Source organism: Somniosus microcephalus, chromosome 19 (assembly GCF_052327205.1).
Source record: "Somniosus microcephalus isolate GS21.2 chromosome 19, FLI_Smic_1.0, whole genome shotgun sequence".
NCBI classification, from domain to species: Eukaryota; Metazoa; Chordata; class Chondrichthyes; order Squaliformes; family Somniosidae; genus Somniosus; species Somniosus microcephalus.
Window position 1 is genome coordinate 60,232,815 of NC_141005.1, and position 24,540 is coordinate 60,257,354.

General features: G+C 47.2%; 1 protein-coding gene across 3 annotated transcripts in view; it reads left to right on the top strand.

Moving 5' to 3' along the window:
• The first annotated feature begins 1,263 nt into the window (after positions 1–1,263).
• Positions 1,264–24,540, top strand: part of LOC147104509 (solute carrier family 2, facilitated glucose transporter member 11-like) — a 34,729-nt gene continuing 11,452 nt past the window's right edge. The window contains exons 1-3 of one of the 3 annotated variants that reach the window (XR_015072349.1): positions 1,264–1,591; positions 17,056–17,189; positions 20,277–20,352. Coding sequence is in view for 2 of the 3 variants with exons in the window: in XM_085961868.1 (XP_085817994.1) it covers positions 1,484–1,591; positions 20,277–20,352 (184 nt within the window). In the remaining variant the exon portion in view is untranslated. The remainder of the gene's footprint in view (positions 1,592–17,055; positions 17,190–20,276; positions 20,353–24,540) is intronic. The other 2 variants (XM_085961869.1, XM_085961868.1) reach the window with 2 other exon arrangements.

Here is a 24,540-nt window from a genome sequence, read left to right on the forward strand (position 1 = left end):
CAAATCTGTCCTGTACTTATAATCTAATCAATATGTATGCTCAGTTCCATGAGTTTTGGCTTCCCGAAACTGGTTTTCGCGGGCTTTTAATGTCCTCAATCCACAAGCCTGTCTGGCTTGCAGTAACAGAAATTCAAATGGTCCCAGAAGCTGGTCACAAGGTCTGGCGGCCATTTTGTGTGCCCTTTTATCAAAGGTTTCTCTGTATAAGCTTCTTTTGGTCAATAAAGCTGTTTTATTAACCCTACTTTCCTACGTGATTAATTAATGAAGAATTTCGCGAATCTTACACCTCTAAGCTGCAAATCACCTTATGTGGCTGGGTGTCAAATTTTGTTTGATAACCCTCCTGGGACACGCCTTGGGACGTTTTATTATGTTAAAGGTGCTATATAACCGCAAGTTGTTGCTGTTGAGGACATCATCCGAAGACATGATCAGGTTCTACATGTATACTGGCGACACCCAGCCCTTTCTCACCAACCTCTCTCTCTCGAGCCCTCCACTACCTCTGTGTTATCAGACTGCTTGACCAACATCCAGTCTTGGATGAATTGCCAGTGTTCCCAACAGGAGCCACCGAGCCTAATCCCATTCCAGGAAGGTATTGTGCGGTGAAGTATTCAACAGGCATTTTGCTGAACCTGTACGGTTACCTTTCAGCTGAAGGGAAGATAAAAGTTTTCACATCACCTATCACATCAATGTTCACTGGGGGTGATCGTGACTCCTGTCTCCATGGAAAGGTGTTTTTTTCATTTCCCCCCCAAAACTTAGGTTGGCAGCTGCAGGGACTGCATTGCGTGGTGGTTGTGTTGGGCACCAGGTGAAGGGTGGTGATAGGTTTTTGTAAAGCATTTTCAGATGCAGTAATATAGTTTGTTGGAGATTAAATAAAGTTAGTCATCATGGTTAATAAAGCAAAAAAATAGGAACTCACGATCTCTTACCAAATCTCATGATATTTAAGAGTTTGTCTCATGACTTCTGAAATAGTGGGGTTGACATTACTTCTCTTGGTGAGAATGAGAAATGCAGATACTTGCACCACTGTTGCAAATAGACGAAATCCCACTTTCTTCGCTTCCAACTTGACTCAGTTGGCGACTGCGGGACAGCGCCCCACTGCGGACCGGAGGACTCGGTTGAAGGCTGGGGGACAGCGCCCCCTGCTGACCGGAGGACTCATTTGGAGGCTGGGGAACAGCGCCCCTTGCTGACCGGAGGACTCGGTTGGAGGCTGGGGAACAGCGCCCCCTGCTGACCGGAGGACTCGGTTGGAGGCTGGGGAACAGCGCCCCCTGCTGACCGGAGGACTCGGTTGGAGGCTGGGGAACAGCGCCCCCTGCTGACCGGAGGACTCGGTTGGCGGCAGGTCGGCGAGCGACACTATCCCAGCAGGTAATGCGGAAACAATTTTCTGGAGGAGGGAAAATATAATATTGAGAGAGTACGACAGCGCAAAGTAAATTATCCACCAGAGATGCCGAGCCATTTGTTGAAGGTGGATCTGAGCTGCCCGGCGGAGCTGGTGCTGGAGCTGGAGCTGGAGCTGGAGCAGGAGCAGGATCAGGATCAGGATCGGCAGCAGGTACGGAGACGGTGAGACCCAAACTGGGGCAGCGGCCGGCGGCATTGCCCCCGGGGGAGAAGCAGGCAATGGCCGCTCTGTGGGAACCGATCTTGCTGTCTGTGCAGGAAGCACCAGCCGCCGGCCAGAGTGTGGATCGGTGACCGGGCAATTCCCTTGTAGTCCGTACGGCTGCGAGTGACTGGGATTAATTTTATTGCACATCATTTGTATTATCTAACTATCCTCGTCCTCCTCGCTGCATTTTGCTGGAGGAATAGTCCAGTTTGTCTGGTTTTGTTACTTGGCCACCCACTGGACCCAGAATCCAGACAGGGCCTGCTGAGCCTCCTGTCACTGCCCGAGGGGCAGGGGTGACATAGAAACATAGAAGATAGGAGCAGGAGTAGGCCATTCGGCCCCTCGAGCCTGCTCCGCCGTTCAATGCGATCATGGCTGATCATCCAAATTCAGTACCCTGTCCCCTGCCTTCTCTCCATATCCCTTGATCCCTTTAGCCTTAAGAAATATATCCAACTCCTTCTTAAATATATTTAATGAATTGTCCTCTACTGCCTTCTGTGGTAGAGAATTCCACAGGTTCACCACTCTCTGGGTGAAGAAATTCCTCCTCATTTCTGTCCTGAAAGGCTTACCCCTTATCCTTAGACTGTGACCCCTGGTTCTGGACTCCCCGACCATCGGGAACATCCTTCCTGCATCTAGTCTGTCCAGTCCTGCCAGAATTTTATAAGTATCAATGAGCTCCCCTCTCATTCTTCTAAACTCCAGCGAGTACAAGCCCAATCGACCCAATCTCTCCTCATACGCCATTCCTCCCATCCCAGGTATCAGCCTGGTGAATCTTCGCTGCACTCCCTCCATGGCAAGAACATCCTTCCTCAGATAAGGCGACCAAAACTGCACACAATACTCAAGATGTGGTCTCACCAAGGCCCTGTACAACTGCAGCAAGATATCCTTGTTCCTGTACTCGAACCCTCTCGCTACGAAGGCCAACATACCATTTGCCTTCTTAACCGCCTGCTGCACCTGCATGCTTACCTTCAGCGACTGTTGCACAAGGACACCCAGGTCTCGTTGCACTTCCATTTCTCCCAATCTATTGCCATTCAGATAATAATCTGCCTTCCTGTTTTTGCCACCAAAGTGGATAACCTCGCATTTATCCACATTATACTGCATCTGCCATGCATCTGCCCAATCACCCAACCTGTCCAAATCATACTGGAGTTTCTCTGCATCCTCCTCACAGCACACACGCCCACCCAGCTTTGTGTCGTCTGCAAACTTGGAGATATTACATCTACTTCCCCCGTCTAGATCATCATTAATATATATTGTGACTAGCTGGGGTCCTAGGACCGATCCCTGCGGTACCCCACTAGTCACTGCCTGCCACTTGGAAAAAGACCCGTTTATTCCAACTCTTTGCTTCCTGTCTGCCAACCAGTTCTCTACCCAAGTCAGTACCTTGCCCCCAATCCCAGGGAAGTGGTACTGAGCAAATTGTTGGAGCTGCGGGCTGACAACTCCGTGGGCCCTGATGGACTTCATCCTAGCGAAATAAATTTCCCTTTCACAAAACCATGTTGACTCTGTCTGATTACCTTGAACTTTTCTAAGTGCCCTGCTATAACGTCTTTAATAATAGCTTCTAACATCGTCCCTATAACAGATGTTAAGCTAACTGGCCTGTAGTTTCCTGCTTTCTGTCTCCCCTTTTTGATTAAAGGATTTACATTTGCTTCAGGAAACTCTTGATTTACCGGCACCTAAATAACCGGAAATCTCTGTTAACCGGCAAAATTCAGGAGTAGGTTCAGGTAAGTTTTACTTCATATTAGTGGCCGTTCCTGGATGTGTGGCTGTGTAATCGGGATTCCTGCACTTGGATGCTTGGTCTGTGGCCGGGCTTCTTGCACCTGTTGCTAAGCAACAGGGAAGCCTGGATTTGTTGCTGTGTACGGAGCTCTCGTACCTTTTAACTATGCCTCTCTGTAATCCGGACTTTTTGATAAACCGGCACCACGCCGGTCCCGTCGGTGCCGGATAAAAAAGAGTTTCCCAATCTAATGGAACCTTCCCCGAATCTAGGGAATTTTGGAAAATTAAAACCAACGTGTCAACTATCTCACTAGCCACTTCTTTTAAGACCCTAGGATGAAGTCCATCAGGACCCAGGGAGTTGTCAGCCTGCAGCTCCAACAATTTGCTCAGTACCACTTCCCTGGTGATTGTAATTTTCTTGAGTTACTCCCTCACTTCCACTTCCTGATTTACAGCTATTTCTAGGATGTTACTTGTATCCTCTATAGTGAAGACCGATGCAAAATACCTGTTCAATTCAACTGCCATCTCCTTATTTTCCATTATTAATTCCCCAGACTCACTTCCTATAGGACCAATGCTCAATTTGTTAACTCTTTTTAAAATATCTATAGAAGCTCTTACTATCTGTTTTTATATTTCTAGCTAGCTTTCTCTCGTGCTCTAATCTTTCTCTCCTTATTCATCTTTTAGTAATTCTTTGATGTTTTTTATATTCTGTCCAATCTTCTGACCTGCCACCCATCTTTGCGCAATTATATACTTTTTCTTTAAGTTTGATACTATCTTTAACTTTTTTAGTTAACCACGGATGGTGGGTCCTCCCCTTGGAATTTTTCTTTCTTGTTGGAATGTATATATTCCGTGTATTCTGAAATATCCCCTTAAATGTCTGCCACTGCAACTCTATATTGACCTATCCCTTAACCTAATTTGCTAGTTTACTTTAGCTAGCTCTGCTTTCATGCCCTCATAATTGCCCTTATTTAAGTTTAAAATATTAGTCTTGGACCCACTCGTCTCTCCCTCAAACTGAATGTAAAATTCAATCATATTATGATCGCTGCTACCTAGGGGCACCTTCACTATGAGGTCATTAATTAATCCTATCTCGTTGCACAATACCAGGTCTAGTATAGCCTGCTCTCTGGTTGGCTCCAGAACGTACTGTTCTAAGAAACTATCCTGAAAACATTCTATGAACTCCTCATCTAGGCTACCTTTGCCCATCTGATTTTTCCAGTCTATATGTAGATTAAAATCCCCCGTGATTATTGCCGTACCTTTCTGACAAGCTCCCATTATTTCTTCCTTTATAGGGGAAAGGGGAAAATTGTTGGGTTTGCTGCATTAGATTAAATGGGCTTCTTCATCTGAGTTGACCTTGTGATTTTACTTTGTCCTGTTTTGGTCTATAACTTGCTCTGTTACATTATAGATTGTTTGCAAATGCTCTTTTAATATTCTGGTTTTACCCCTTGGAGACATTAAAGACAGTGTCAGCTACCCAAAGGAAGATGGTGTTATTGCAGCAAATGTTTTTACTGGTATGCAACAGAAATAACATGGAAGTAAGTCAGTAAATGCAGAAATGTAATGATGGAAAGACAGAAATCTGACACCCCGGGATCTACTCCATTTGAAAACCTATGGTGTAAGCTGATCAGAAAAACACATTAGTCTAATTTTTAAAAAAAAGGAGACCTTTTTTCTGCTGGAGGCCTGATGCAGATCCTCTTCCATCACAGCCAGTAGCTCACAACCGTTTTCACATCAGCGTGTTCCAGGAATTGGAACCAAACCACCTGAAACAATGATGGTGCCTCTTTATGATGTGCCCTGTTTCTTGGCAGTTAAATTGAGATGTCCCACTTACTCTAACTCCTAAGAATTATAGACCGGTAAGCCTAACATTCATAGCAGGGAAGATGCTTGAGCATTCTACAGAGTGATATTAGCGTTCACCTAAAGAGGAGAACGGCATAAGGATTCATCGTCGTGGATTTAGAAGCAACACATCGTGCCTCACAACTTTGGGTTTCCTTGCGATAGCTGCTAGTGAAGAAATAAGGTAATAACCCAGTGGCTATAATCCACCGGGATTTTCAGAAGAGATTTGATGATAATTCTCTTATGAGGCCTGTAAAGAAGTTGTGAAAATCGAATTCAATGAAATACACACATTTGTGGGCTGGCAGCAGCAACAATGTCCATGGAAAAACTACCTGATTGTCGTAATATTGCAACTGATTCACCAGTGTCGTTCAGAGAGGGGAACCTGACACCCCTAACCGGTCTATGTATAAGATCCCATGGCACTATGTATAAGATCCCATGGCACTATGTATAAGATCCCATGGCACTCCAGCTCGGTACTAGGTGGTTGCCTCGTGGTGCTCTCAGGGCAACTAGAAATTAGCAATAAATGCTGGTTTGCCAGCGTCGGCCACAACCCAAGAACAAATAGTTGAAAAAGCACCTGTGCTGGTTGTGTGATAAACTGCGTTATTTTTGTGGATTAAAATGATCGTGCTTCTATCAACTAAATTAAAATAGATCTAAATTTCCGGCTAACCCTCATCCCTCAAATAATGGCACCAAAAACTGGTTACCTGGCCTTTCTTTCATTTTCTGTTTGTGGCACCTTGCTGTGTGCAAATTAACTGTTACATTTGCCACATAATAGTGACTGCACTTGTTAAACCGAGGCCCCATTTGCCCTCTCAGGTGGATGTATAAGATCCCATGGCACTATGTATAAGATCCCATGGCACTATGTATAAGATCCCATGGCACTATGTATAAGATCCCATGGCACTATGTATAAGATCCCATGGCACTATGTATAAGATCCCATGGCACTATGTATAAGATCCCATGGCACTATGTATAAGATCCCATGGCACTATGTATAAGATCCCATGGCACTATTTCTCCCGGTGTCATGGCCAACATTATCTCTCAACCGATATCACTAAAACTGATGATCTGATCATTTATCTCATTCTTCTTCTTTCATAGGGTAGTAGGAAAGCAAATCAAATGTCAATATCGAAGTCAGATATCCAGACCAAAGCTTCCGGTGTAACAGCGTGGAGATCTTGTAGGCTGCCTGTGAATTTCCTCTGAGGGCAGTGCTCAATGATGTGCTCCAGGGTCTGATTAGGAGCTCCACAGTCACATGATGGGGATGCTTTAATATTCCATCTATGGAGAAGGTGGCAGCATCTACCATGACCAGTTCTGAGGCGGCTGATGGTTGTCCACTGTTTGTGAAGGTTTGATCCTTCAGGTTGTACTGTGGGGTCCTCCATAACGAATCCATTCTGAGGCGGTTGATGGTTGTCCACTGTTTGCGAGGAAGGTTTGATCCTTCAGGTTGTACTGTGGGGTCCTCTATAACCACTTTCCTGCACTATCCCCATATACTTTGCACCACTTTCCTGTGTTGCCCATTCTGGGTTGCTTGTTGATGATTGGGAAGACATGAATTGTTGGGGACCAATGGTGGCTGTGCAATGGGTGGCTAGTTGGTTACAGAACTGCTTTGTGTCAGTGGGATTGGGGGTGGGGGGGAAGAGAGTGGCCGTTGGATGTGATTGTTTCATTGGTCCAGTAGTAGTGACTAACTGAACATTACACCTATAAGGAAATCCTGGCATCCCGGGCAGCAATATGAGCGGCTAGTGCTGTGTTGGGGTCACCATCTTCCTCCTCGTCCTCCTCCTCCTCTGATTTTTCTGCAGATGATGGATGCTCAGCGCCTTGTTCCTCATGCAGCTCCAGTCCTCACTGCTGAGCCAACAGGGCCCTTCTTTATACATGCATGTTGTGGGCCGATGACATAATTGAGACCTGACTAATTTTAACTCGGGCCTGAGTGTGGAATTCACCTGGAGTTAAAATCGGGGTCAATGTCTTCCGTTCCCGCCACAAACTCCGTTTCCTATGCACCGACTTCATACCTCTCCCTGTCTGAGGCTGAACCAGATCGTTCGCAGCCTTGGTGTCCTACTTGAACCTGAGCTGAACTTCCAGCCAAATATTCGCGCCATCACTAATACCGCCTACTTCCACCTCCGTAACATCACCCGTCTCCACCCCTGTTTCAGCTCACCTGCTGCTGAAACCCTCATCTCTGCCTTTGTTATCTCTAGACTTGACTATTCCAATGCTCGCTTTGCTGGCGACCCATCTTCCACCCTCCATAAACTTGAACTCCTCCAAAACTAAGCCGCCAGTGTCCTAACTCGCAACAAGTCCTGTCCACCCATCACCCCTGTGTTCGCTGACCTACATTGGCTCCCGGTCTAGCAATGCCTCGATTTCAAAATTCATCCCTGTATTCAAATCCCTCCATGGTCTCGCCTCGCCCCTCCCTATCTCTATAACCTCCTCCAGCCCTACAATCCTCAGAGATCTCTGTGCTCCTCCAATTCTGGCCTTTTGTGCATCTCCGATTTTAATTTTCCCACCATTGGCAGCCGTGCCGTCAGCTACCTGGGACCTAAGCTCTGGATTCCCTCTGTAAGCCTCTCCGCCTCTCTACTTCTCTCTCCTCCTTTTAAGATGCTCCTTAAAACCTACGTCTTTGACCAAGTTTTGGGTCACCTGTCCTAATACCTCCTTATGTGGCGAGGTGTTTGATAACGCTCCTGTGAAGTGCCTTGGGAAGTTTTATTACGTTAAAGGCGCTATATAAATGCAAGTTGTTGTTGTGTTTCCTATTCCCATTTTTATATATACAGGAACAACCTGCAGCATTTTCCCTCTGACTCTGCTCGGTTCACTCTCAGTTTTGTCACATGGGCTCTTTAGCCCTCTGGTCCTGTTTTCATTAATATACTCATGTGGCAAGTGGCTTGTGCTTGTGCCAAGTGAAACACATTTTCCTCACCAAAAATACTGCATTTGGAAAATGTTCACAAGTGCCCATTAAGAAGACTCTCAATATCTATCTATATATATAAAAGGATACATCTGTCTGTCTGTCATTCCGTCTGTCTGTCTGTATTGAATTAACTCGAAAGTTATAGAGCGTACCTACACGTGTGTTACATCGAAAGAAAGCTGACGATTCCAGAACCGTCCTAAGCGTATTTACGTTTTGGCCGGACAAAAATTGCGCCCGCGGTATCCAAAAAACGTTCAACATTCCGCTCATTATCCGCTCATTAGCATCGAGTGACGTCGAGGTCGACCAATCGTACGGCGGGTTCCTGGCGCGTGCGGGCCCTCCTACGGTCGAGTGACGGGACGACTGACCAATCCTACGCTTCGGTGACCTGACGGTCCACCAATCGGTGCGTGTGTGGGCGGGCCTTATCGTTCTGAACCGAGGTGAGTCGCCGCCATCTTGATTCCAAACTTTTCATTTCTTTTTCCCGCTTTCTGCGTCTTTTAACAAAAAGTTCCTTTTAAAACAGAAATTCTTTTTAAAAAAAGTTAATTACTTTCAGAAATTGTTTTTAAAAAAAGTTAATTACTTTCTAAATCTTTGATCTAATCTCATTAATTTTCCTACCTTTTCCCGTTTTTGCAGGTAGGCCTCTAAGCCTGGGTGTCTGTTGCCAGCCATGCTGGACCCTAGGCAATTGTTTTGTGGCAAGCTCTTCCCACCCCTCACCCCCCCTTTGGTCTCCCCCATCACGTGATGGTTGACCAATCCTATGGCGTGTGTGGGCGGGGCCTGATGCTTAATAAGACAGAATAAATAAAAGTTACTTTAGTCTTCGCGAGCACTGGAGTGACTGCAGCAACTATTGCAACGTAAGTGAAGAGATAGAGAATAAATAATTCAGTTTTTATATCTTCTAACTTTATATCTTTCCTTAAAAACTTTCGGCTTTTGTATATCTTCTAACTTTATATCTTCTTTCCTTAAAAAACTTTCGGTTTTCAAAAGGCGAAAGTTTTTTAAGGAAAGAAGATATAAAGTTAGAAGATATACAAAAACCGAACGTTTTTCACGAAAGAAGATATAAAGTTAGAAGATATACAAAAGCCAAAAGTTTTTAAGGAAAGAACATATAAAGTTAGAAGATTTCCGATTTTGTACTTTGCAGCTACTTTTTTTTAAAAGTAAAGAAATTTTTGCAGTTTTTATTAAGAATTTTTTTTTTTCCGTGCTTCCAACCGACATGAGAAAATGACCGCCGGCTTCTTCACACACCTTCAAGGCTGGCCACACCCGCCCTGAAGGCTGGCAGACAGCTCTTTTTTCTTTCTGGCCCCGCCCCCTATCCCCTCTTCCACCGCCCCCCCCCTCTCAAGGGTTAACCCGGCAACCGGCTCTGGAGATCGGGAGGGGAGGAGTGTTACCCCGGCAACTGGGCCCGGCCATCTTTCATCCTGGCAGCAGTTCAATGCAGCGACACCACAGCGCCATATTTGATCCTGGCGGCATGACAATTTTCTCGTGATGCCATCTTTGATCATGGCAGAACTTCAATGTGGGCCCGAACAGCGCCATCTTTAGTCTAGGCTGCCCGGTTTCTTCCTCCTTCCCTCTCTCCTTCCCCCTCCCTCCCTCTCCCCCCTCCCTCTCTCTCCCCCTCCCTCTCCCTCCCCCCACCCTCCCCTCTTCTCCCCCCCACCCTCCCCTCTTCCCCCCCCACCCTCCCCTCTTCCCCCCAGTCACTCTCTCTCCCCCCCCAGTCACTCTCTTTCTTCCCCCCCAGTCGCTCTCTCTCTTCCCCCCCCCGTCGCTCTCTCTTTCTCTCTCCCCCCCCCCCCCCAGTCGCTCTCTCTCTCTTCCAACAACAACATGCCCTCGAAAAAGCCTCAGCACCGCCGGGCACTCCAGCTAGTATATCTATATATATATATATAAAAGGATACTTCTGTCTGTCATTCCGTCTGTCTGTCTGTCTTGAATAAACTCGAAAGTTATAGAGCGTACCTACACGTGCGTTACGTCGAAAGAAAGCTGACGATTCCAGAACCGTCATAAGCGTAATTACTTTTCGGTTGGACTAAATTGTTCGCGCGTTATGCAAAAAACCTTCAAAATTAAACTCATTATCTGCTAATAGCATTGATTGACTGACGTCAAGGTCGACCAATCCTGTGCCGTCACGATTGACCAATCCTACAGTTCAGTCGCCTGATGGTTGGCCAATCACTGCGTCTGTGGGTGGGACTAATGCTTTTCAACTCAGGCATCGGGCAGCCATTGCTTCGCTACTTCCAGCTCAAAATCTGCTAATCCAGCTTCGAAAAAGTTAGTATCTCTTTTAAAAATAACACATTTACCAAAAACGTTTTATAAGTACTTTCACTTTCATCTTTGAAGCTATTAAAAGGTAGAAATGTTGCCCGGCAGCAGATTCACAGAGGGACACAGACAGGCCCCAAAGCCTGGGACTCGATTTAAAACGTTGCCCGGCAGCAGATTCACACAGGGACAGACAGACAGGCTCCAAAGCCTGGGACTCGATTTAAACCGCCCGGCCCAAAACAGCCCTGGCAACGCCGGGGCCCCCCCAGCTAGTGTCATATAATTCTTTATAAAAAGAAACACTGGGGAAATTTTAACGTGGATGAATATGTGGGTTTAGGTGCCAGTGGGGGGAGTTAAATCCGGAGAAAATGTGAGAGCATCAGGAAGCCAGCTCCAACCCGCCGACTTCTGCATTTAACTCGGACGCGTTACACTGGTTGTGCTTGACCCCCTCGGGAGAGGTGGGTTGCCTATTAACATATGCTAATTGCTCAATTGGAATGATATTACAACACAATTTTAAGTTTAATGTCACATCCATGGGTTTCCCAGGCTAACTGAAACTTGCCATTGAAAGCAGGGCAAGAACACAATGGCAATTGAGCAGGCTGATTAAAACTCATGGAAATACTGCAATAAATACTCAGTACTCATAGCTGCTTTCTTACCTACAAGTGGGATAGGGTTTGTTCAAAGTACCTTTCCTGAGAGTACTTTGGAGGTTTTCCAAATCACATCATGAGGGATGGCGTTTGGCTGCCTTAGATTGGATCTCAGATGAGGACCAGCAGCAGTATGCTGTTGAGAGACCTGCAGCTGCACAGCAGAGAGGTGCTGCTCGCAGGGAGCACTATGTGCGACAGAGGGTGTACAGGCAGAGGCTGAGTTTCCTTGACATGCCAGAACAGCAGTGCTTCAGGAGGCTCAGGTTGTCACATCAGGTGTTAGCAGACATCTGCAGCCTCCCAGAAGAAGACCTGCTCCCTGGTGGCCACACACTACCAGTGGCTGCTTGTAAGACAGATGACTAATGGGTTGTTTGCCAAGGTCGGCAATTATCTGAACTTCACCTGCGATGACGCTAGTCAGAATGAGCAAGCACTCAGGTTTACGTCTCTGGCTGACTTCTCACAGGTACAGGGCGTCATTGACTGCACACACATGGCAATCTGAGCACCCCCAGGTCAACTAGGAGTATTTGTGAAGGGCTTCTATTCCATCAATGTGCAGCTGGTGTGCAACCAAAAGAAGATATTTCTGCAGGTCTGTGCAAGATTCCCGGGCGCTGCCATGATGCTTTCATCCTGCGGCAGTCCAAGCTCTCTGACCTCTTTGGACCTGTAAGCAGACTTAAGGGGTGGCTGCTAGGCGACAAAGGATACCCCCTTCAAACTTGGCTGATGACACCCGTCAGAAACCCGACCAAGGAAGCCCAACAGCGTTACATATGACCACCAGATGTGTGATCGAACAAGCCATCGACATGCTGAAGATGCGCTTCAGGTGCCTAGAAAGATCTGGAGGGGCCCTTCAGTATGCACTAGCCAGGGTCTCCAGAATGGTCATGGTGTGCTCCGCACTGCACGACAATTGTGCAGCAGTGAGATTTGGACCTGCAGGAGGAAAAAGGCACAGAGTGGCCGGTGATCTGCAGATGATTCTAAGAATGAGGAGGATGGTGATGAGGGCAATGCAGCACCAGCTGCTCACATTGTTGCCCGAGATGCCCTTATTAATGCAAGGTTCACTTGGGTAGCACCAATGGACCGATGTCAGAACCACATGCAGGTTCCTCCTGCAGGTTCAAATCTCACTGCTGCGCAATGTTGTGCAAAAGCACAGCACATCACCACTGGACCGATGTATCAATCATATCCAACGGCCACTCTCCTCTTGCCCCCCTGCCATCCCACTGACACAAAGCAGTCAACCAATCACCAATTGCACATCCCCTCATTAGTTCCCATCAATTCATAACTTGCTTGTTGATGAATAGGAAGACAACAGGCAAATTCCCACCAGCAACCAAGAATGGGCAACACGTAAAGTGGTGCAAAGTAATAACATTTATGTGGTTCTACTAAAGAACGGAAACTTCACAGCATAATATTTTACCATACACCCATGTGCATACCCTTGTGCAACTACAAAGCTTTACTCTTCCTTTTCATAAGAACATAAGAAATAGGAGCAGGAGTAGGCCATTCGACCCTTCGAGCCTGCTCTGCCATTCAATGAGATCATAGCTGATCTTCTGCCTCAACTTCATTCACTGGCCCTATTGCCATATCCCTTGATGCCTTTACTAGTCAGAAATCTATCGACTTCTGTTTTGAATATACCCAATGACTGAGCCTCCACCGCCCTCTGGGGTAGAGAATTCCAAAGATTCACCACCCTTTGTGTGAAGAAATTTCTTATACCTGTCTGTGTCTGTATGTGTATTCCACTAGGTACAGGTCTGGACATGCCTCGGCTGACTCCTCCCACTATTCCAGGTATATAAGTGACTACCTCCCAGTCCCTTAGTATTCTGGACGGGTCGACCACTCGAGACAAGACCTTCATTCTTTAGTTAATAAAAGCCTGATTGTTACTCGCTCAACCTCAGTCTTTTGAGTAATTGATGGCGCATCAATTTTATTAACTAAATTTTTTATAATGGAGAAGATCCTCACACCAGCATGCCTGGACCTGGACAGTCGGGAAGCGGACGCTTCCACCAAGTTTGCTCACTGGCTCACGTGCTTCGAGACATTCCTGACTGCCTCCACTGCGGTCGAAACGGATGCGGACAAACTGTCTGTCCTGTTCTCCAAGGTGAACCACCGAGTGTACTCAGTCATCCGGGACGCGACCTCGTACACAGCCGCCCTCCAGCTCCTCAAGACCCAGTACACGCGCCCTGTGAACGAAGTATACGCTAGGCACCTTCTGGGGAGTCGCAAGCAACAACCTGGGGAATCGACTGAGGAATACCTCCAAGCACTGTCCGTGCTTGGCCGGGCCTGTGGGTGTAAGGCGGTAACGCCCACTAAGTACACGGAGGAACTGATCCGGGATGCCTTCATAGCGGGCCACAGGTCCAACTACACCCGACAGCGACTGCTGGAGCAGAGTGACCTCACCCTCGACAAAGCCTCCGACATCGCACTAACGCTGGACGCAGCCTTCCGGGGCATGGATGCCTACTCCTCTGCACCGTGGATGCCGCGGGGAACGACAACCTGGGACACGGTAGGACAGCCCCATAGCACCGTGCCACCCCAGCCACAGCCCAACAACGGCCCAACTACCGCAGCAGTGTCCCAAAGCCAGACAGCAGTATCCCAAGGCCAGAAATGCTACTTCTGTGGCCAGGCCAAACACCCCAGAGCGCGCTGCCCGGCGAAGAATGCGACCTGCTCGGGCTGCGGGAAAAAGGGACACTACGCCAGCGTCTGCAAGGCCAAAGCCACCCCGAACGCCAGCAGCGCCGCGTGTGGGCCGTGCGAGCCGCCATCTTGGGCCTCCCCAGCCATGTGCGAACCACCGCAGCAGCAGCCATCTTGGACGACTCCAGCCACATGGGAATCATGGACGCCGCCATCTTGGACACCAGCCGGGACGCAGCAGACCGCCAACCCCCCCCCATCTGATACTCGCAGCGACACACCGACCCCTACGCTGGCCTCTGTGACGCTGGACCAAACGAGACCGCACCAGCTAGCTCGGTCCAAAATGGACGTTAAGGTAAACGGCCATGCAATAAACTGCCTTTTTGACTCTGGGAGCACAGAGAGCTTCATCCACCCCGACACGGTGCGGCGTTGCTCTCTCCCAGTCCTGCCTGCGCACCAGCGGATTTCTATGGCCTCCGAGTCCCAGTCAGCGGACATTGGCGGCTACTGCGTGGTGACACTAGTAGTAGACGGGACTGTGTTCAATAATTTTAAACTCCTGGTCCTGCCCGACCTCTGCGCTGCCGTTCTACTGGGGTTGGATTTCCAGTGCCACCTCAAAAGCGTTACGATGGCATACGGTGGCCCCCTCCCCCCACTCACAGTCCGCAGCCAGCAGCCTCCAAATTGCCCGCCGCGCACCAGATGCAACCTCTCCACACTCAGAGTCCCACCCCCCCCACTGTTTGCTAACCTCACCCCCGACTGTAAGCCCATCGCCACAAAGAGCAGGCGATACAGTGCCGGGGACAGGGTTTTCATCAAAACCGAAGTGGAATGGCTCCTGAAGGAGGGGATTATTGAGGGCAGCTCCAGCCCCTGGCGAGCCCAGGTTGTGGTCGTTAAGACCGGCGAGAAACAACGCCTGGTCATCGACCTCATCTTAGTCCTGAATGACCTACCCTTTATCCTGAGGCTGTGGCCCCTGGTTCTAGACTCCCCAGTCAAGGGAAACATTCACCCAGCATCCACCCTATCCAGCCCTGTAATCATTTAGTATGCCTCAATGAGATCCCATCTCATTCTTCTGAATTCAAGAGAATGCAGGCCTAGTTTACTCAATCTCTTCTCATACGACAGTCCTGCCATCTCAGGAATCGATCTCGTGAACCTTCGTTGCACTCCCTCTATGGCAAGTATATCCTTCCTTAGGTAAGGAGACCAAAATTGTACACAGTACTCCAGGTGTGGTCTCACCAAGGCCCTATATAATTGGATTAAGACTTCTTTACTGTACTCAAATCCTCTTGTAATGAAGGCCAGCATACCATTTGCCTTCCTAATGGCTTGCTGCACCTGCACATTCACTTTCAGTGACTCATGTACAAGGACACCCGGGTCCTTCGAGCATCTGCATTCCCCAATCTTTCACCATTTAGAAAATACTCTGCCTTTCTGTTTTTTCTACCAAAGTGGCTAACTTCACATTTTTCCACGTTATATTCCATCTGCCATGTTCTCGCCCACTCACCTGAGCCTGTCGAGATCCCCTTGAAGTCTCTTCACATCCACTTCACAATTGACACTGCCACTTAGCTTTGTATCATCAGCAAATTTGGAAATGTTACATTTAGTCCCCTCATCCAAATCATTGATATAGATTGTGAATAGCTGGGGCCCAAGCACCGATCCTTGCGGTACCCCACTAGTCACAGCCTGCCATCCTGAAAAAGACTCGTTTATCCCTACTCTTTGTTTTCTGTCTGTTAACCAATTCTCAATCCATGCTAGTATGTTACCCCCAATTCCATGTGCCCTAATTTTGTTCACCAACCTCTTGTGTGGGACCTTATCGAAGGCCTTCTGAAAATCCAGATACACCACATCTACCGGTTCCCCTTTGTCTACTCCACTAGTTACATCCTCAACAAACTCCAATAGGTTTGCCAAACAGGATTTCCCTTTCATAAATCCACGTTGACTCTGCCCAATCTTACTATTAGTTTCTAAGTGCCCAATTATTGCATCCTTTATAATAGATTCCAGCATTTTCCCAACTACTGATGTGAGGCTAACAGGTCTGTAGTTCCCTGTTTTCTCTCTCCCTCCTTTCTTAAATAGCGGGGTTACATTTGCTATCCTCCAATCTGCAGGAACCATTCCAGAATCTATAGAATTTTGGAAGATGACAACCAGTGGGTCCACTATCCCAATGACCATCTCTTTCAAAACCCTAGGATGTAGGTCATCCGGTCCTTGGGATTTATCGACTTTTAGTCCCATTAATTTTGCTAGTACTGTTTTTTTTACTAATAATTTCTTTAAGTTCCTCATTCTCGCCACACCCTTGATTTTCTCATTTCTGGGAAGTTTTTTGTGTCTTCCTCCATGAAGACAGAAAGAAAGTATTTAATTTCTCTGCTAGTTCCTCATTCCCCATTATAAATTCTCCCATCTCTGATTGTAAAGGACCTACATATACCTTCGCCAGTCTTTTCCTTTTCACATACCTATAGAAGCTTTTACAATCTGTTTTTATATTTTTCGCTAGTTTGTGCTCATATTCCATTTTCCCTTTATCAATTTCTTTTCGTACCTCCTATGTGGTGCAACCCCTGTGACTTCAGCAGAGGTAGAGGCAGGCTGCTCAGATCCTTGCTCTGACTGCTGAGATGCTCTTGGCCCACGACCTCTGGGTTTTGGAATCTGTGAGGACCCCTCCAAAGACTGCTCCATCTGCACCTGTGCAGGGGCAGACTCTGCCATCGGGATAGGAGGCAGCTTATCGGGTGGAGGGGCAGTGGGTAAGAACAACTTTGCAAGTGAACATTGTGGAGAACAGTGATTCAAGTGCAGTTGATCTCTTTGAGCTTTAGAGTTAAGCTATAGTTTCCATGACCTGTCACAAGGTCAAACATGGAAAGCATTTTTTGAATGAAGGGGATAATAAGTTTGTCATTCAGTTCCTTTTGCTACTTCAAAGACACACAGATTATTGCTAAGTGACCATTTGTTTTGTCTTTATGGAACAGGTAATTCACCTCTTGCTTGAGTAAGGAAGCTTGATTTACCTCATCTTCTCTCCTCTTTTCAACCTTGATGCTGTCCTGTCCCTGGATCTTGACCTACCTAGCTTTCTCACTAAAAAAGTTTATAGATGGAGCTGGTAAGTTATTTACACACTGTTACTGGTAGAGTTTTGTGTAAATAACTGACAGTGGAGATGGTAAAAGTGCTGTGGCTCCTGTCACATAAATGACATTAAAATAATGTGTGGAAGAAATGAGAAGTATATAGAAACATCATTTGGAACATAAGTTACTGAAAACGCTTTGAATCATTACAGACTTCAGATTTTTCTGCTGTGGATTTTAAAACTTCTTTCTGTGAAATCCTCCCATTTCTGGTGTCCCCCAAGGATCTATCCTTGGCCCCCTCCTATTTCTCATCTACATGTTGCTCCTTGGGGACATCATCTGAAAACACAGCGTCAGTTTCCACATGTATACTGACGACACCCAGCTCTACCTCACTACTTCTCTCGACCCCTCCATGGTGTCTAAATTGTCACACTGCTTGTCCGACATACAGTTCTGGATGAGCAAAAATGTTCTCCAATTAAATATTGGGAAGACCGAAGATTTTGTTTTCGGACCCCGCCACAAACTCCGTTCCCTAGCCACTGACTCCATCCCTCTCCCTAACATCTGTCTGAGGCTGAACTACACTGTTCGCATCCTTGGGGGGAAAAATTCAGTTGGTAGCACCATCCGTTAGCGCCTTAAGAGGGCACTAAGTGGGGCGCAAACCAACTAGCGCCCAGGCGCGGCACTGCCCACGCCTCCCGCAAAATTCAGCGGGAGATTAGTGGTGGCGCTAACTGGTAGCACTGCACCACTGGCGATGATGTCATTGGTGTGCGCAGCGCCCCGCTCACGCCCCGGCCGCGATCTTTGGGAGCGCCCCCTGATTTACCACCGGACGCTATGTCTGACAGGGTCAGGGGGGCGTACCTGCGGCCGGGGAGGCGCAATTTAAAGGTGAGGTGCGGGGCAGCCATTTTTGTTGCTGGCCGCCTGCCAGCACCTGCCTGCGCCCCTGTCCCCGGCCTCCTGAACCCCCCTCCCCCCCCCCCCGCGGAGTGCCGGCTGCACTTCTCTTGGGTGCCGGGCACTTTTGCCTTCACTCCCGATCCCCGGGGGCCCAGCTGGGCCCCAGGTCATGCTGCACAAGGCCTCTCCCCTTTAAGAAGGGGAGGAAGGCCTGCAATACCGCAGCGCGACGTGGCGCTGCGGCACGTAGCGCCACGATATTCACTCGCAGTGCCCCAAGAGGGATGTGGGGCACTTCCAGTAGCGCCCCGCTTCCCTCTTGGGGTGCAACCACTCAATTTCTGGCGCGGGGGCGCTAATTTTTAGCGCCCCGGTGAAGTTAGCGCCTCAATTGGGGCGCTACTCAATTTTTAGCATTTGGTGTCATTGACCCTGAAATGAGCTACCGACCACATATCTACAGCATAACAAAGACCGCCTACTTCCACCTTCGTAACATCGCCTGTCTCCGCCCTTGCCTCAGCTCACCCGCTGCTGAAACCCTCATCCATGCCTTTGTTACCTCTAGGCTTGACTATTCCAACGCACTCCTGGCTGGCCTCCCACATTCCACCCTACGTAAACTTGAGGTCATCCGAAACTCGGCTGCCCATGTCCTAACTGGCACCAAGTCCCGTTCGCCCATCACCCCTGTGCTCGCTGACCTACATTGGCTCCCGGTTAAGCAGCGCCTCGATTTCAAAATTCTCATCCTTGTTTTCAAATACCTCCATGGCCTCGCCCCTCCCTATCTCTGTAATCTCCTTCAGCCCCACAACCCCCCCCCCCCGCAAGATATCTGCGCTCCTCTAATTCTGCCCTCTTCAGCATCCCTGATTATAATCGCTCAACCTTTGGTGGTCTAGCCTTCTGTTGCCTAGGCCCTAAGGTCTGGAATTCCCTCCCTGAACCTCTCCACCTCGCTACCTCTCTTTCCTCCTTTAAGACGCTCCTTAAAACCTACCTCTTTGACCAAGCTTTTGGTCACCTGCCCTAATTTATCCTTGTGGATCAGTGTCAAATTTGTTGTCTTAAAATACTCCTGTGCAGCGCCTTGGGACGTTTTACTATGTTAAAGGCACTATATAACTACAAGTTGTTGTTGTTCCAAAGAGGCTTCAAGTGGATATAGACAGGCTAAGTGAGTGGGCAAGAACATGGCAAATGGAATATAATGTGAAGAAATGTGAAGTTATCTACTTTGGTAGGAAAAATAGAAAAGCAGATTATTTTTTGAATGGTGAGAGATTGGGAAATGTTGGTGTTCAGAGGGACCTGGGTGTCCTTGTACACGAATCACTGAAAGTTAACATGCAGGTACAGCAAGCAATTAGGAAAGCAAATGGTATGTTGGCCTTTATTACAAGACGATTTGAGTATAAGAGTAAAGATGTCTTACTGCAATTATACAGGGCCCTGGTGAGACCACACCTGGAATATTGTGTACAGTTTTGGTCCCCTTACCTAAGGAAGGATATATTTGCCATAGAAGGAGTGCAACGAAGGTTCGCCAGACTGGTTCCTGGGATGGGGGGATTGTCCTATGAGGAGAGATTAAGTAGACTAGGCCTATATTCTCTAGAGTTTAGAAGAATGAGAGATGATCTCATTGAAACATACAAAATTCTTACAGGGCTTGACAGGGTAGATGCAGGGAGGATGTTTCCCCTGGCTGGGGAGTCTAGAACCAGGGGTCACAGTCTCAGAATAAGGGGTCGGCCATTTAGGACTGAGATGAGGAGAAATTTCTTCACTCAGAGGGTGGTGATTCTTTGGAATTCTTTACCTCAGAGGGCTGTGGAGGCTCAGTCGTTGAGTGTATTCAAGACAGAGATTGATAGATTTTTTAATATTAAGGGAATCAAGGGATATGGGAATAATGCAGGAAAGTGGAGATGAGGTAGAAGATCAGCCATGATCTTATTGAATGGCGGAGCAGGTTCGAATGGCCAAATGGTCGACTCCTGCTTCTATTTCTTATGTTCTTGCCCTGAAGTGGTGCTTGAGACACAACCTGCTGACTCAGAGATTTCTATTCCTAAAAGAAATGGATACTACTAACTGAGCTTTGCTGACACTGACAGTTAGTTGTAACTAGGAAGTGGTAAGAGGAAGGGCTAAGCCCTGCATGTATTACTGACACACTCTGTCTGTTGACCTAGGACAAGATCAGCTGGATGCCATTCTTGAGCATGGCCTGCATCTTTGCATCCATCTTAAGCTTTGGAATTGGGCCAGGTAGGTTATCTGCTATAAATTATTCATATAATACTGAAAGAAACAATTCCTCATCAAAAAACTCATGAGAGAAGTCCTGACTACATGAGGAGCTAGTGTGCTTGCCTGCTGACTGAGAGACCTGGGGTTTGCATCCAGCATTGTCCAATACTCAAGATTACATTGAATTTACAGCACAGAAATAGGCCATTCAGCCCTACTGGTCTGTGCTGGTATTTATGCTCCACATGAGCCTCCTCCCACTCTGGTTCATCTAACCCCATCAACATATCCTTCTATTCCTTTCTCCTTCATGTATTTAACTAGCTTCTCCTTAAATTCATCTCTGCTATTCGCCTCAACTACTTCATGTGCTAGCAAGTTCCACATTCTAACCACCCTCTGGGTAAAGATGTTTCTCCTGAATTCCTGATTGGATTTATCAGCGACTGTTTTATATTTATGGCCCCTAGTTTTGGACTCCCCACAAGTGGAAACATCTTCTCTATGTCTACCCTATCAATCCCTTTCAGAATTTTAAAGAGCTCCATTAGGTCACCCCCCTCAGTCTTTTCTTTTCTAGCGAAAAGAGCCCCAGACTGTTCAATCTTTCCTGATAGTTATAACCTCTCAGTTCTGGTATCATCCTTGTAAAACTTGAATTAGTCTGTGGACAGGAGTAGCTGGATTTTAACATAAGGACATAAGAAGTAGGAGCAGGAGTAGGCCACACGGCCCCTCGGGCCTGCTCCGCCATTCAATAGGATCATGGCTGATCTGAATCTAGACTCACGTCCACTTCCCTGCCCTCTCCCCGTAACCCCTAATTCCCTTATCAGCTAGGAAACTGTCTATCTCCGTTTTAAATTTATTTAATGTCGCAGCCTCCACAACTCTCCGAGGTAGTAAATTCCATAGATTTACTACCCTCTGAGTGAAGAAGTTTCTCCTCATCTCAGTTTTGAAAGGGCAGCCCCTTATTCTAAGATTATGCCCCCTAGTTCTACTCACCCATCAGTGTAAACATCCTCACAGCATCCACCTGATCAAGCCCCCTCACAATCTTATATGTTTCGATAAGATCGCCTCTCATTCTTCTGAATTCCAATGAGTAGAGGCCCAACCTACTCAACCTTTCCTCATAAGTCAACCCCCTCATCTCCAGAATCAACCGAGTGAATCTTCTCTGAACTGCCTCGAGAGCAAGTACTATATATCCTTTCTCAAATATGGAATCCAAAACTGTACGCAGTTTCTTCACCTTGACAAGTCATTGGGCTCTCCTGCTGACTCACCAAGGGTCCTAGCAGAGGGGGTGAATGGGAGCAGATGTGCTTTCATTCCATGAATTGGCTGATTGCCCTGATCTTTCAACCACATTTGTCATTAGGAGATTCCCTTCCTTTTACATTTTTCCCCTGCAGCTTTCTCCCCTCCTTCCCTTGAGCTGCTGACTCCTGGCACGGTGCAGTTTCACAGGCTCCTGAACTATAGAGGGTTCCACAGGGAAACCTGATTCTGTCCTCATAGTACGCAGCAGTGACAACTCAGCTCATGTTTCCTGTCCGCACCTGAGCCTGGCGAGTTAAAGGCGGTGAAATTCAACTTTGGTCTGGGGGGGGTGGGGTGGGGGCTGGTCGGTGCACAGAATGGGTGGTGATTGGTAGTACATGAAAAACCACAACACCGTGGATTTGGGCCCCTGAAATTCCATCAGGGTTGTACGGGCCTCTCGCTGTAACTTGAGTGGGAGACCGGTGGAACCTCCAAGGAAATGTTGGGTCTCTGCTGTTTAGAGTCATAGGGGGAGAAATTCGGTATCGCCCCGTTTGGGGCGCAATTATCGGCCAGGCGCAAAGTTTAGCGCCTGGCGCTAATTATCGCCTCCGACTGCAAACTTGGCTTCTATCGCCCCTGGAGGTGATTGGAGCGCTACACACCTCTCCTAAGGCGCTAATGCCGAGGAGTGAGGCGCTACCTCAGAGCGCTGGCGAAGCTCATGTGATGTCAGCTTGCAATGGAACACAGACGCAATGGAACACAGACACACTGGCGCCGGCCAGTTCTTAAAGGGGAGGGTCGATCTTGCTCTTCATCAACACCTTGCTCATTGCAGCCTTGAATCTCAACCTGGAGAGACCTATACATTAGTTCTGCTGGAAAAAACAATGGAGAGGCCCAGGGAAAGAGCTCAGAGTGCAGCCCCCATACTCTCTTCTAAATCGATGCAAGGAAGATCAAATCAAAATGAACCTGCAAAGTGCTGCTCAGTACCCAAAACTCCTTCACACAGCGTTGAATCTCTCCAAAAGTCTCTCTCTCTCAGAATGCTGTTGGGGGGCATCTTTTGACTGGTTTAAGGTAATTTACCTGGTCTTGCAGCCTTTGCCTGCACTCTGACCAATTTCAATCTTTTACCTGGTTTACGGTAATTCACCTGGTCAGGCAGCCTGCTGCTACACTGTAAACCAATTTCCAATAAACCAATTTTCAAACAGCGGTTTTGAATCACTACCCCACCTTCCACTTCTGACTGAAGGACTTATAATTAATGATATTAAAACGGACACGTGGTTTGGATGAAAGAAAAAATCAAGTTTTATTAACCAAATGAACTACAATCAAATTATAAACTATACCACACGAACACAGTAATTACAGTAAAATTGCTTAAATGGGGGAATGCAGATGGTAAAAATGAGGGATTAAATGGCTACAATGTTAATTAAACAATCTTAGCAATATCCCCTTAATTCACTATCCCCCAACTCCTTACTAGGTTGCTTTGCTGAGCAGTCAGAAACTCTGCTCACATGTGGTCCAGTGGAGAGAGAGAGAGAGAAGCTCACCTGTGGTCCCAGGAAGTAAAAACAGAATGATAGCTTCTCAGGAGCTATCTTTATACCTGGTGAGCCCCCTGCTGTTTGCCTGTCTGGAAAATTTGCGCCCAAAAAGTTCCAATACACAAAAGAAACGCTGTGATTGGCTAATTCAAAGTGGTTGGAATGGGTTAATGTGTCTGCACTGTGGGGCCAAAATGTTCCCGCCCACATCCGGAGCTCACCTGGGCTAAAACAAAAGGGAATACAACAACCCTATTGTCCAGAATGATGGGTGATTTAAACCCATTCAATGCTTAAACTGTTCCCATTCAAAATCCGTTCCATGGTTTCAGTCTCTCATTGTCTGTGAGTGCTTTGAATGGCTGTGTAAACAGAAGCAGTTTCGAATCGATTGTCCTGTGGTTATTCTCAAGTGGGCTAATCTCTTAAGTAAATAAGCAACTTCAAGTGCTTCGAGGGAAACTCCCGGGTTTGATTGGCAGGTCTTTGACTGCCACTGTATCCTCCCACTTTTTCACACAGACAACTCGCGCTGCTTTTTTTCCAAGCCCCATTCTTCATGGCCAATGCTTTCTGTGGCCATTTTAAAACCTTTTGTGATTGCCCAAACTCCAGTGAACAATTTTATTAATAAAAGCACTGTCTTAAGGTGTGTGAATATTTTCCACAGAGCTCCACGACTCCGGTGTTGTCCACGTTCTGCCCATCTCAGAACAGTCTTTTGTGGTTCTCGGCACATTTTAAAACACTGTAGACAAGTCACATCACCCAATTCTTCGTTCACGATGTGGACCAATATTTTCAATCTTCAGGGAAATAGGGGAAATTTTGCAACCCCTACATTCCACCCTTTTGATACTCCCAACTTGATTGAAGTATCAACTCGAAGGAGTGAGCAAAATTTTCAGACCCCCTCACAAACAACCATCCCCTGTATTTACCTAACAGCTATCTGCCACTGATCCCCCGAACCGTCCTTTCCCCTAAAATTCGAGATAAACCGTGGTACGGTAGGCATCTTACAGATACATCAGTTTTCAATAAGGGGTCTCGTACCCCTACACGCTTGTAAAATTATACAATGTAACCCAAATTTACAAACACATTTTACATTATAACTTATTACAAAATGTTGCAATCTTAGTTACACAATGTAATCAAAAACTGATCCCAAGCACGGAGAGGGTCCTACGCCTCTGCTCAACTTGGTGTTGTCACAAAATGATCCCAAGCACGGAGAGGATCCTACTCCTCTTCTCAACTTGGGGCTGTAACACAAAATACAAAAAAACTTGAACAACATGCTTAAACAAACCCCGACCATCATGTGCCGATGATGGGTCGCAAAATTTGAGTGGGTATTGCT